General features: G+C 49.5%; 2 protein-coding genes across 2 annotated transcripts in view; one reads left to right on the top strand and one right to left on the bottom strand.

Moving 5' to 3' along the window:
• The window catches only part of LOC139999852 (olfactory receptor 14A16-like), a 48,154-nt gene continuing 34,719 nt past the window's right edge, over positions 1–13,435 (bottom strand). The window contains exon 3 of the mRNA XM_072029479.1: positions 1–172. Coding sequence (XP_071885580.1) covers positions 1–172 — 172 coding nt within the window. The remainder of the gene's footprint in view (positions 173–13,435) is intronic.
• LOC139999788 (olfactory receptor 14C36-like) lies at positions 5,098–6,042 on the top strand. The gene has a single exon (XM_072029412.1). The coding sequence runs from the start codon at positions 5,098–5,100 to the stop codon at positions 6,040–6,042; it is 945 nt and encodes a 314-aa protein (XP_071885513.1).

Raw genomic sequence — 13,435 nt, 5'->3', positions numbered from 1 at the left:
TTAAACACATCCAGTCAACAATTTCCACAGGGCAGTCTTGAGGTCCTTGTTCCTCATGCTGTAGATGAGGGGGTTCAGTGCTGGAGGCACCACCGAGTACAGAACTGTTACCACCAGGTCCAGGGATGGGGAGGAGATAGAGGGGTGCTTTAAGTAGGCAAATAAGGCAGTGCTGATAGACAGAGAGACCACGGTCAGGTGAGGGAGGCACATGGAAAAGGCTTTGTGCTATCCCTGCTCAGAGGGGATCCTCAGCACTGCCCTGAAGATCTGCACGTAGGAAATAACAATGAAAACAAAACAACCAAACAGACACTAAAAACAAGTTCCCCAACTTCCCTGAGGTAGTCATCTGGGCAGGAGAGCTTGAGGATCTTGGGGATTTCACAGAAGAACTGGTCCAAAGCATTGTCATGACAGAGGGGCAGGGAAAATGTATTGGCAGTGTGCAGCACAGCATTGAGAAAGCCACTGCCCCAGGCAGCTGCTGCCATCTGGGCACAAGCTCTGCTGCCCAGGAGGGTCCCATAGTGCAGGGGCTTGCCACAGCCCTTGCTCCTCTCCACACCTGGCTGTCCTAAGGACTCCCAGACCTGCACCTCTTTCCTTGCTGGCTGCAGACCCTTGTGCCTGTGGTGTCACTCCGGATCTGAGCTGAGTGTGATAACTCAGACCACCCAGCCAGGATGATGACACCAATGAATTATTCTTTGAAGAGCTAAGAAATACCTCAAGATCAGTTGCCCTTGTCCTGATGGGGAATTCAACTTGCCAGTTGTCAACTGTGACTACCACATGGTTAACACAAGCAGGTCCAGGAGGTTCCTAAAGCACCTTGAAGATAACTTTTTGGTTCAGGTGCTAAGGGAGCCTACTAGGAAAGGTGCCCTACTAGATCTGTTGCTGGAGAACAGAGAGGGTCTTGTAGGGGACGTGGCAATTGGCAGCCATCTTGGTCATAATGACCATGAAGTTGTTGAGTTTGAAATTTTTGGTGACAGGAGGAAAACTGCCACCAAAACTTCAGTCCTGGATATGGGGAGAGCAGACTTCAGGCTGCCTGGGGAACTAGTTAGCAAGGTCCCCTGGGAAACTGCTTTTGAAGTCATTGGCGTCCATCAGTGCTGGTCAGTCTTAAGCGGTGCCTCCTAAAAGCACAGAATCAGGCAATTCCAAAATATCAGCAATGAGACTGTGGTGCTCTAATGATGAGCTGTCTCCTCATAGACCTCAGTGGCAGAGACAGCCATAGCCATAGGGATAAGTATCTTGGTCTTGTTGGGACTTTCAGCCTTGCTAAGTCCTTGTTCCTCTCCAGACCAGGATATCCTAGGGACTCCCAGACATACACCTCTTTCCCTGCTGGCTGTAGAACCTTGTCCGTGTCATGTCACACCAGATCCAAGCTGAGAAAGACAACTCATATTTTCTTGGTGGCCGTGTTCCTTGTAAGGCAGCTCTGTAGGAAGCTGGCCTGGTTCCTGGTGAGCAGGCACCACTGCTTGTATGGCATCCCTCATGGTGCCCAGGCCCTCTTCCTTTTCTCCTTCAAAATGTCAAGAGGTTTCTGTAGGCAAAATCCTGATGTTTCTCCAGGTTCCCCTGGACAGATGCTCCACTGTGTCAGCTGTTAATGTCTATAGGCAGATGGCTCACCCTGACTGTGCTGTCTCTCACAAGATAGCAGCATTGGCAGTTGCAGGAGAGTTTGGACAACACGGGAGTAACTAGTTGAATGGAGCTGCAGCACAGACTCACAGAGGCTCGAGCATGGAAGGCTGCCAGAGTCCACCTTTTCTGTGCTTCCTTCTCATGCCTTCTGTCATTTCGTTTGGAGCTTTGTCTTAAATCTTGGAAGGCTTTGCAAGGACAAAAATAGAAGGGCCAAAGCCTAACTGGAGATCAGTCTGGCTGTTACCATCAAAGACAATAAAAATGGTTTTAGAAATACACAAGAAGGGGAGGATTAAGGAGAATCTTCATACTTTATTGGATGTGGAGGGAAACATTTTGACAATAGATGAGAAAAAGACTGAGGTATTTAATTCCTTCTTTGCCTCAGTCTTTAGCAGCAAGACCAGTTGTTCCCCTGGTACTCAGCCCCTGAGCTGGTAGATAGGGACAGGGAGCTGACAAAGGGGTGACACTTTTCACAACTTCTTCACTCTCCCTTTCTCCTTCTCCTCCCCTTTCTCTTCCAGGCTAGTTACAAGAGCTTCAAAGCTTTCAGTATCCTAGGGATGGTCAAACCAGCCTGTTCCTATTGTGATGTCTCCTGAATGTGCTTCATCTTTTGTTTAAGGTTAAACAAGTACTTGAGAGTGCCATCCAGAAGTCTGCCTCAAGGCAGGAGATTTAGTGGAGGCTAGGAGTATGGGGGGATATTGGCAGGCACCTAGAGCAGCGGGCACATTCAATGCTTTGGAACTTCACCCCTGAGCAAGTGCAGAATCCTAAAAAAAATGGTGAAATGCATGAAAAAGGGTTGTGAAAAGACACAAATCGCTGCCAAGAGCTGGGGCTTTTCCTATGTATAGAAGACACAGTCAATGCTACTCCAAGTCCAGTGACAGGCCCTCCCGCAACTCCACCCTGTGTGATGGTCCCTGCTGCCACTCCAATTCCTCCAAAAGGCCCTGCAGCCACAGCAAATCCTGCGATGGGCCCTGCAGACATTCCAACCCCTGTGACAGGCCCTGCAGCCACTCCAGCCCCTCTGATCCTCTGATGGGCCCCATAGCTGGGCCAGAGAACCAACCTGTGCCACTATTGGTTACACCTATATGCAAGAGAAAAAAATGGATGAAAAAAAAACTTTTTTTTTTTTTAAATATCCTTTTTTTAAAAAAAAATCTTTAAAAAAAAAAAAAAAATGAAAGAAACTCCTATGCAGATAAGAAAGGAGGAAGAAGACAAGGAATGCTTCGACAAAGTTGGGCCATCAAGGAAGAAGGAGGACAAAGAGGAAGAGATCAGAACAGCATCAGTAACCACAAGACCCCTATCCCAGATTTGTAAAAAAATGTCAGTCATCATCTAGATGAGCACATTGTCACTTGGCTGCTCCAGCGCTGGGACAACAGGGCCAATAGCCTGGAATTAGAGGGCAGAGAAGCCAAGCAGTTGGGATCCCCCTCTAGGGAAGGGGTGATTGACAAAGCAATTGGCCCTACCATTTACCATGGACTGACCCAGACTGCCCTGCAATGGGGGAAGCTCCTGAACACCTGCAGTACCTTGGTGACATCATCATGTGGGGCAACAGAGCAGAAGTATTTGAGAAAGGGAAGGAAAGAATCCAAATCCTTCTGAAAGCTGGTTTTACCCTAAAACAAATGTCAAAGGACCGCAACACTTGATTCCCATGCAGGCTGGCCAGGGTTGAGGGGACCACTGATCGAGGACAGGCTGGGCATCGATCATTGGGTGATGAGCAATTGTATTGTGCATCACTTGCTTTGTACACCTAATTATTATTGTTGCTATTGTTGCTGTTATTATTAATCTCTTCCTTTTCTGTCCTTTTAAACTGTCTTCATATCAACCCATGAGCTTTACAGTTGTGGAGCTGTAGGGGCTGTGAGCTAACACCTGTGTGGTGCTGAGCTGCCGGCTGGGTTAAACCACAACATATTGACAACTGTACATCAATAGCACAAATCACTCTTCTAACATCAGTCTCTCCCATGTTGAGCAAGGAACAGTCGCTGATGACTTCAGTCTGCTTCAAACACCACACCCCAGGAGAGACCCCGATGACTTCAGGAGCTGTCAGCCCTGAGGCCATGGGGACACCTCAAGGGAGCCCAATGGCACAGAGCAAGTGATGCCATGGTCAGGTGCTGTGCTGCTGAGCTGGGCCGGGCTCCTGGGCCCAAGGGGAGCTGCTGGCAAGCGGGCAGTGTGGCAAAGAGACAGCTCAGCCCAGGAGCAGCTCATCTGCACAGCGCAGGCTCTGACCGCAGGTGGCACGGGGAGAGAAGGAGAGAGGGCTTGGAGGCAGCGAGGAGTGCAAGAACAGAGGGCAGCGTGTGGCAGGACAGATCTGCAGGATCTTGACACCGTGAGTCTCTGGCAACAGGGAAATGCAGATGGGGTTTCCAGATGGGTCTTCTCCAGCTGGCACATCTGATGGCTGATACCTTCTCTCAGAATGGCTCTTTCTATTTCTCCAGCACAGAGCAGAAGATGCTGTAGAGAAGGGCATTGATGATTGGATTTTTCAAGGTGAAGACCAAAGCAGGGGCTAGCCAAAGGGTAAGAATTTTTCTGCAGTCTGTGCTTGCAGATTTTTGCAGTGGAAGACAGGCAGGCTTCATGGTAATGGGTTGTCAGGTAATGTCATGGTAATGCCTGTCCCTCCCTAGCCTTGCCTCCTCTGACAGCACCATGGTGCCGTTCCTTCTGGCTTCTCCACGTGGCTGTGCTGCTGCTGTTCTGCTTTCCAGGCTGGTTGGGGATGAGGGTTTCACATGCACATGGAATGAGCTCTCAGTGTGCTTGGGGGAAGGGGAATACGGGGACAGGCTGAAGGGGCTGGAGATGTTCATTTTGTGCATGGATTCAGCAGTGCCCTGCTATTTTTCAGGTGAACATGTGAGTGTAATTATTCCACAGCTCATAGAAATGCCAGCAGAAGAGAGCAGCCTTTATGGACAGACTGGCTGTCCCCTCTGAAGGAACACTCTGCACTAAAGGCACAGTTCATTTGTCTCTGTGGAGCCACAAGGTTTCACTTGGAGTGCAGCAGGAATGACAGTATACAGAAAAGAAATCCAGAGAGCCCTGCTCTGCAGTTGGGTGAATTTGGAAAGGCAACGTGGATAATAACCTGATATGAGGAGTGAATTTTATTTGTGATTATCACGTTTCCCTTTCCGTATTATTATAGGTGTGGACTGAATACAACATTGAATGCAGTAGAATATCCTACTCCCAGGGACACCCTCAGGCAGAATGAGTCAAAACTCAAGAAAGGGATCTGCAAAATATATGATTAATGCTCCAAAATTGAATTAGTTCTTATCAGATAATTCTGTTGTACTTCCTTACTGCCTTTTTCCTCTGTGGTGAGGACCTCCTGCCTAAAATTAGCAAATGCCCAACAACAGCTCCATCACTGAGTTCCTCCTGCTGGCATTCGCCGACACACGGGAGCTGCAGCTCCTGCGCTTCGCGTTCTTCCTGGGCATCTACCTGGCTGCCCTCCTGGGCAACGGCCTCATCCTCACCGCCATAGCCTGCGACCACCGCCTCCACACCCCCATGTACTTCTTCCTCCTCAACCTCGCCCTCCTCGACCTAGGCTGCATCTCCACCACTGTCCCCAAAGCCATGGCCAATTCTCTGTGGGACACCAGGGCCATCTCCTATGCAGGATGTACTGCACAGGTCTTTCTCATTGTCTTCTTGTTTTCAGCAGAGTATTCCCTTCTCACCATCATGGCCTATGACCGCTACGTTGCCATCTGCAAGCCCCTGCACTACAGGACCCTCCTGGGTAGCAGCGCTTGTGCCCAGATGGCAGCAGCTGCCTGGGGCAGTGGGGTTCTCTATGCTCTGCTGCACACTGCCAATACATTTTCACTGCCTCTCTGCCAAGGCAATGCTGTGGACCAGTTCTTCTGTGAAATCCCCTCCATCCTCAAGCTCTCCTGCTCAGACTCCTACCTCAGGGAAATTGGGCTTCTCACATTTAGTGTTTTTCTCTTTCTGGGGTGTTTTGTTTTCATTCTTTTCTCCTATGTGCAGATTTTCAGGGCTGTGCTGAGGATACCCTCTGAGCAGGGACAGCACAAAACCTTTTCCACATGCCTCCCTCACCTGGCTGTGGTCTTCCTGTTTCTTAGCACAGGCATGTTTGCCTACCTGAAGCCCCCCTCCATCTCCTTGACATCCCTGAACCTGGTGATGACTGTCCTGTACTCAGTGGTTCCTCCAGCTGTGAACCCCCTCATCTACAGCATGAGGAACCAGGAGCTGAAGAATGCCATTAGGACAGTGATGTCATGGAGGGTTTTCAGGATGTGCTGTGGAAACTGACTGGACCTCTCCACAGCTAGAAACTGCTTCTTTTCTTCTTCCTCAGATGAATTAGAGTCTATGTAATGATAGAGCAAGCTGTCTTAACTTCTGGATGGATTTAATTTCTTTTGTTTTTAATTTCCCCTTGTGATATTGTTTTCCACAAAGAAATGCTGTTCTTCATCCCCTTGTATCAATACATCTTTTGTGACCCTGAGGCTTTGCATAAACGAGGAGCCAGACTCTCTGTGTATTTAAACAAAATAAATGAAGCCACAACTACTTTGTCTGAGACCCACTCTCAATTGATCAGGAAGTAATGGAACCAGAAAACCTTTTCTGGCTGCAGCAGCTCAGGCCTGGCTGCCCTGGCCCTGGTGCAGCAGGAGCTGCCTGAGAAACCCCAGGGATGGCACGGAGGGGCTGCAGGCCTCTGAGGATCTGCTGCTGAAGAGAGCAGGGGACACAGCAGGGGACACTGACCTCTGTATGCTTCTGCCTTGGATGCTCCCCTCTGTGGCACTGAGCCCTCCGTGCCCCCAGGAGCTGCTGTGCCCTTTAGAGGGGCTGGGGTGTGGTGGCAGTGCCCAGAGCCCCGCAGCAACCTGCTGTGGGCACTGTCTTGGGGTCACCCCAGCCTGGCCTGCTGTGCTGGGCTGGGCAGAGGGCAGGGAGGTGGGCAGAGAGCAGGGAGTTCGGAGAATTAGGGGGAAGCTGGGAAAGTCTGGAATAGCCGTTTGGCCATTGCTCACATCTCTGCCCACCAAGGGCACGTGAGGTGCTGCTGTCCCTCACAGCCCTGCCTGTACTCTTTCCCTTCTCACACTGTGCTCTGTCATATCCAGCATTTTCCCATGCCTTGTCCCACAGGCTCCCACCCCATGTCCAGCTGGCATCACTGCAGGGCAGCCCTCCCCAGGGGCCCAGGCATCTGCCTACATCTTCCACAGCTGCTGCTCTTGATGGCCTCCTGAGGCCTGCCTGCTCCTGGCCCATCACAGTGTTGTGAGGAGGTGACCTCAGCAGCAGCAGCCCAGCCATGGTGGACAGAGCTGTCCCCTGTCAGATCTGCCCCCTGTGTCCCATGGGGTTTGTGATGCACTCAATGACATCGCCGTGTCTGCCTGCCTGCCACCAGGCAGTCAGGTCACTGCAGTAGGAATGGCATCACAACCCACCTCCCAGCCATATCACTGGGACCTTCCTCCACGTGTCCCCTTTCCCCAGCTCCCAGCACTGCTGGGTTGGTTTCTTGATAGTTCAGGTGATGTAAACTCCTAGAATCCCAGACACTTGCCCGTCTCTCTCCCAGTTATCTATGTGTACATGTGTAACTCTGTATATACATTTACCTTTACTTGCACATATAACTGTAGTTATAGCTGTAGCTACACAAATATTTTTCACTATACAGACAGAAAGATGTGAATATTCCCACCAAGAAAGGCAGATAATACAAATATGTATATATATATGTGTATATATATATATATATATATATATATATATATGTATGTATATATGTATGTATGTATGTATATCTTCCCCTGTACTTGCATTGCCAGAATTTCTCTTATGCACTGCACTTCATCTCCTCAGTCTTTGAGGTATTTCCACCTGGCCTTACGAAACAGACCATGCTGGAAATCCCCTTTCCAGCAGAGTGTGTGCACGTGCATTTTCCGCTCTTCTGCAGAGTTCCCCTCCACTTGCTCTTGCTCTTTGGTCATTCAGATACTTCTCATTTACACAGTTGTTTCTAGGGATTTCAGGGAGGTTGAGCTTGCCTGTATTTCAGTAGCCCCTCTCATCATCCCTGTAGCCAACTCTGTATTTCTCTTTTACCATTTCCTATCTCTCTGTGTCAAAAATTTCATGTACAGTCATCAGTGGTGGATGGTGCACCTCATTGGAGGCAAGTTAGAGTTGACTAACAGTTGTGGACTGTGGTTTTTGTTTGGTTGCTTCTTTTATTTTTGTTGGTGTTTGTTTATTTTTAATATACTTTTTTTGTAAATATTCAAAGAAAAAGATACCCACACACAAAAATAACAACAAAAAACTATGTGCAGCCAGATGTCTGAGGAAGGGAGGTGGGAGTTGGTGCAAAAATCATAGAATCATAGTATATCCCTAGTTGGGCAGGACTCATAAGGATCACAGAATCACAGAATCACAGAATTTCTAGTTTGGAAGAGACCTCAAGATCATCGAGTCCAACTTCTGACCTAACACTAACAGTCCCCACTAAACCATATCCCTAAGCTCTACATCTAAACGCCTTTTAAAGACTTCAAGGGATGGTGAATCCACCACTTCCCCTCAACTACTCAAGGTGAGGCCCCAACAGTGCAAGGTAGAGTGGGACAATCACCTCCCTTGACCGACTAGCAATGCCGTGCTTGATGCATCCCAGGATACGGTTGGCCCTCCTGGCTGCCAGGTCACACTGCTGGCTCATATTCATCTTGCTATCAACCAAAACCCCCAGATCCCTCTCTGCAGGGCTGCTTTCCAGTGTCTCGTCACCCAAGGAACAGAGTTCCCCTGAAGGAGAGCAGTACAAGGGGAAGGGTTTCTGGCACACTCCTGAGAGGCCTGTGGGAGCTGCAGGCCACAGCAGTCTCTGGGACACTAGACAACTATCCACCAAGATCCAGATCCCAAAGAGGCACCAGCTCCCAGGGAAACATGGCCCTGATTTGTGCCCCATCATGAGGACACATTGAACCATGCCCAGATGAGCCCTAGGGCTCAGGGCAGCCCTAGCATGAGGACCCAGGAGTCATGACTGCTGCATTGTTCCCTAAGTCCAGCGGAACTCTCAGGTTGGGCTCCCACAGCAGCCACCAGCCCTGTCCAGCCTCCCCCACAGTGCAGGACTTGCAGCTTTGGACAGCTGACAGCCCCTGTGTCACCCCTTGAGAAGGAGCTCCTGACAACCTTACCTTTTGAGGTGAGCTGCAGGAGCCCTGAGAACACGGCAGTAAGGGTGGAAGTAATGGTCACTCTCCAGGAACCCTTCATGCTGCTGGCCCTCAGCTCAGGACAAGGGATGCCCACCCTGGCTCCTCAACCACAACTCCTCTGCAAGGTGCCCCTGCTCCTCTGCCCATCAGCAAGGGTTGGGCAGGGAGGGTTTTGTGACATCAGGGCTCCATGCACAACAGAAAATTGTCATTTTATTGGTGTAAGCCTGAAGATTGCCTACATTTTTTTTAAGAATTGATGTAAGTCACGCTGGCTGATGTGAGAAGTGGTGGGGATGGAGAGCTGAGCAGCAAGGTTGTCCATACAGTCTAGGACTTCAAGGGACTGCTTTTCCACCCATACAGACCTCCTTAGGAGACACTTTGGATCAATGTCAACTGGTGAATACTACTAAGTTAAATAAGCTTACATATGAAAATGTTGTTTTGTAAAGTGGTCATTGAAAACTTCCTCTTTAACAACACTCTTGAAAACTCATTAATTAACTGTACAAGTGTGAAAGACTGAATGAAAATGGCTGAATTGTAATTAGCCCCATGGTGCATTTGGTGCTGAGTCCATGAACCTCAGGTAGTGAGAAGAGAATGATGTAACTGCAGGAGAAGTTAAAGTCAGAAGGAAACTTTGAAGTGTCTAGGAGTATTAATGAGCCCAGTGAGGGTCATTACTGACAAAGCCTCCCCATGGACTTGTTAGAGCACACAATTGGAGGCCATGATTGCAGGTAGGCAAAGGCACTGGGCAGGAGATTCTGATGCTGAGTAAAGGCCTTGGTTTGTTTGGTGAAGCAGAAAGGCCAAGCCCTGGCCCCCAGCCCCTGGGCAGGGAGGTCCTGTTCCTCACCCATGGCTCAGGGCTCTTCCTGGGGCAGTGGGATGTGGGGTGTGTAATGTTGTGAGAAGGACAATGCTATGACACCTGCTGGCCTCCCCACTGGGTTGCAAGGAGGCAACAAGGCCTCAGTGTCATGAGCACAGCATTTGTCCTCGTCAGCCTCAGTAGCAGAGACAACTGCCATAGCCAGGGGGACAAAAACCTTGGTGCTACTGGGGCCTTCCTGCCTTGCCAGTGCTCTCGGTCTTCTCCACCAAAGGCTGTCCTGCACTGTCCTATCCCTTCCCACTTTTCCCTGCAGGCTGTAGGCACCCACCTTGCTTTTCCACCTTGCTCTCATTCAGATTTTTCCTTACTTTCACTGATGTTTCCCCACCCTCCATGGCAGTTGCTTGAAACACACTAGTATGAGCTGACCACAGACTCCTTCTGGGTGATGTCAGGCACCACAGCACTACCCTTTCAGTGACATTTCCTCCTCCAGGAGAACTTTGCAGTACGAATGACAAGTGGGCCAGATTGTCCAGCAGAATTCCCACCCACAGCCTCATCCATTTGATAAGTCCACATAGCACCAATCAGGCTATGAGGAGTCTCTGGGAGACAAAGACACAGGCCAAGGTGCAGGTAGACAGTGTCCCTTTCGTTCCCCTCCCCTATGGGTTCAGCAATCCTGTTTTTGTCCTTCAAGTGCCTGGAGGTGGCTGTGGAAAAGCTTGCCCCATCACCTTCCCAGGGACTGAGGTGAGGCTCACCAGCCTTAATTCTTCCCACCCTATTTTCTCTTCTTCTGGAAGACAGGTTTGATGTCCTTCTAAGTCTCCAGAAAGTTCTCTGATCCCTCTGGCATGTTTGCTGACATAGTCCAGGAAGGCAGGGGAAGGTGATGCAGGAGACAGGCAAGAACACACAAGTCTTTGCCTTGCACATCCAAAGGCAGGGCATTGCAGTGGTCGTGGTGTCCCGCTGGCTCCTGCTGCCTCTCCCAGATGCTGGGAGGCACCTCAGCCCTGCAGTGCATTGCCCTGCTCTGCACTCATCTGAGATACTGTATGGCATGAGGAATGGACACAGGCTGAAGGCATTTGTGCTCACTCAGGTTTGCCTCAGTACATGAACAAAATGTACACACTGAAGCCTCATCTATACAGGGCACACATACAGACTTCTGACTTAGCCATTCAGTGTCCCTCTGGGGGGGAACAAACCACCTCTCTGAGCTGGGTTCAGAGCCTAAAAAGTCACCCAAGATGTAACCAGGACAATATCCACCTCTTATTCTCTACCGTATATACAGTGACAGGTTCAAGACTTTCCAATAAGTCTTCATTAATCAACACCCTGCAATTAAAACACAAATATAATTCCCTTAGTCTATGGGCCTTCTTAATGAAATGTCCATAAAATGTTCAATGATTCCATTTAGTCCATGAATTGGGTTCTATCTGTTGTTGTGACCCCAAAGGACAGGAGAAGACATATGTTACATGGAGTGAGAGGGCACCAATGCCAGCTCAGGTTAGGTCACTGCTGCACTTGCACTGCTCCTTGTGAGGCTCCTCTGCCATTGGTTCGAGTGGTACCTCCTACAGAACATGGCTGTGTGGTGCTTATCTGCCTGCTGGGTTAAACCACAGCACAGACCAGGCCGCAGAATCTGACATTGCAATGAGCTCCTCCCCTCACCCCTGCTCCAGCCTGGGCTCATCCACAGGCCACAGCCCTTTAGAGGTGTACCTGTTCCAACACAGCCTTATTCATGAGTCTTACTCCCTTCAGAGCTTTACCTACTGTGTCATGGAATTACCAGCGGCCATGGATGCTTGCAGGTATACCTTCTGTGTTGTGCACTTATCCATGTGCCACACTCTCTTCAGAGGTGTACCTGCTCTAGTGTGGCCTTTTCCATCGCAGAAGGATGATGAGGAGTTCTGTGCTGCAACGTAGAGATTCAGTGCAGAGATGATTCAGGCGAATATAGGTCTGGGACATATTGGCTGATAGAGGACCAACAGGGTCAGGCTTTGGAAGAAGCCTGATTAGTTGTGGGGAAACCACTGGTATTGGTAAATCCTCAGAAAAACACAGGGATGTATTTCAAGCCACAGCCAGTAAGGATGGAGAGAAGTTAGGACAGCTTTGGCAGTCATCAGGCCAGACTGAACTGAGAATGTGAGTGTATGGTAAAAGTCTGCAGGGATGCAAGCACAGGTAGAGGAAAATGTAGGACAGGCTGTGGAGGGGGATGACAACAGGCCATTTGGGGCTGGAGCCCCCCCAGTGGAATAGATGACCTCAGGGCTACAGCTGCAGCCTCTTCCACTAAGGCCCACCAGAGGACACTGGTCCCTTACAGCCCCAGGGCCTTGTTACCTCCTCAATCCCACAGAGCCTGGCAAGTGTCCTACCAGTGTCCTACACTCAGAATTGCACACCCCACATCACACTGCCCCTGCCAGAGCCCCGAGCAGCCCAGGACATGCAGGATCCCCCTTCCCAGGGGATGTGCTCAGGCCTTGTCCATCCCCCTTGGTTGAACACATCAAGGGCTTTCAGATCCACCTCCCCACTTGATTTTCCACCTGTAAGCAGTGCCTCTGATTTCCTTCTCCACCGTCTCCCAGGGACGGGCACCTTGTCTCCTTGTTGCCCTCGCAGCCTCTTCTGGGATGGCCCTCAGTGGGGCTGGCCAAGACCCTTAGACGTTTGCAGGCTTGCTTCTGTCTTTTACTTCTTGAGAGTCTTGCTCAAGCTTTCAGGTTCTGCAGTTCAGGAACCTGGCAGCAGAGGGCGAATGTACATGCAAAACCCGCTCACAAGCCAAGGCTCTGGGCATAATTATTCCAAGTCTTCAATACTTATGGGGTTCATTAGGGAGGTGCCAGGAGTCTCCTTAAAGGGACAGACTTCAAGAATAATACAAACTATAGGAAAGGATTTCTTCTTTCTGCTATTTCTTTAGTTGTCTGCCTACAGTTAAAGTGATATCAACAATCTCCAACTGGTATTGATCCTGAATGTCTGCTAAGGGACTCTGAGCATGCAGGGAAATCAAGACCTTTTCTGCCAGGCACTCTATGCACAGTCTTCATCCCTACTCCTCAGCCTCACCCTTTCTCTCATCAGCCTCCTGGGACTGACACAGCTGCGATAAGCTCAGATTTTTCCACTAGCATTGCATCGGAATGTTTTCCAGCCCCTTGGCACCAATTCCCATTTGCTTTCCTCAGAGAATGAGCTACATGCAGGCCCTAAAGGTAATGTCTTAATTGACAGCATTGAAAAATAAAAGACACAGTCCAGTAAAAAATAAAAGACACTCTTCAGCTCTATATTAAGCCCTCTATTCAGCTCTGTTGATTTACAGAAGGAAGCCAAGAGACAAAACAAACGAAATGCATTAGTTTTCAGAATTTTTAGGCTTGTCTATGAATTCTCACCCAAATTTGCACACATTTTCCCAAACACGTTCCTTCCCAAAACCTTAAATAGTGAAACTGTGTTCCCAGGATATGCGTGTATTGGCACATTGCACATCTCCACCTCAGATCTAAATGGAGCAGAGAGCAATGAATCTTAGAGGGGT

The sequence above is a fragment of the Anas platyrhynchos genome, chromosome 30 (assembly GCF_047663525.1).
Source record: "Anas platyrhynchos isolate ZD024472 breed Pekin duck chromosome 30, IASCAAS_PekinDuck_T2T, whole genome shotgun sequence".
Lineage (NCBI taxonomy): Eukaryota > Metazoa > Chordata > Aves > Anseriformes > Anatidae > Anas > Anas platyrhynchos.
Note: the sequence above shows the minus strand (reverse complement) of the source record. Positions and strands in the feature narration are given on the sequence as shown.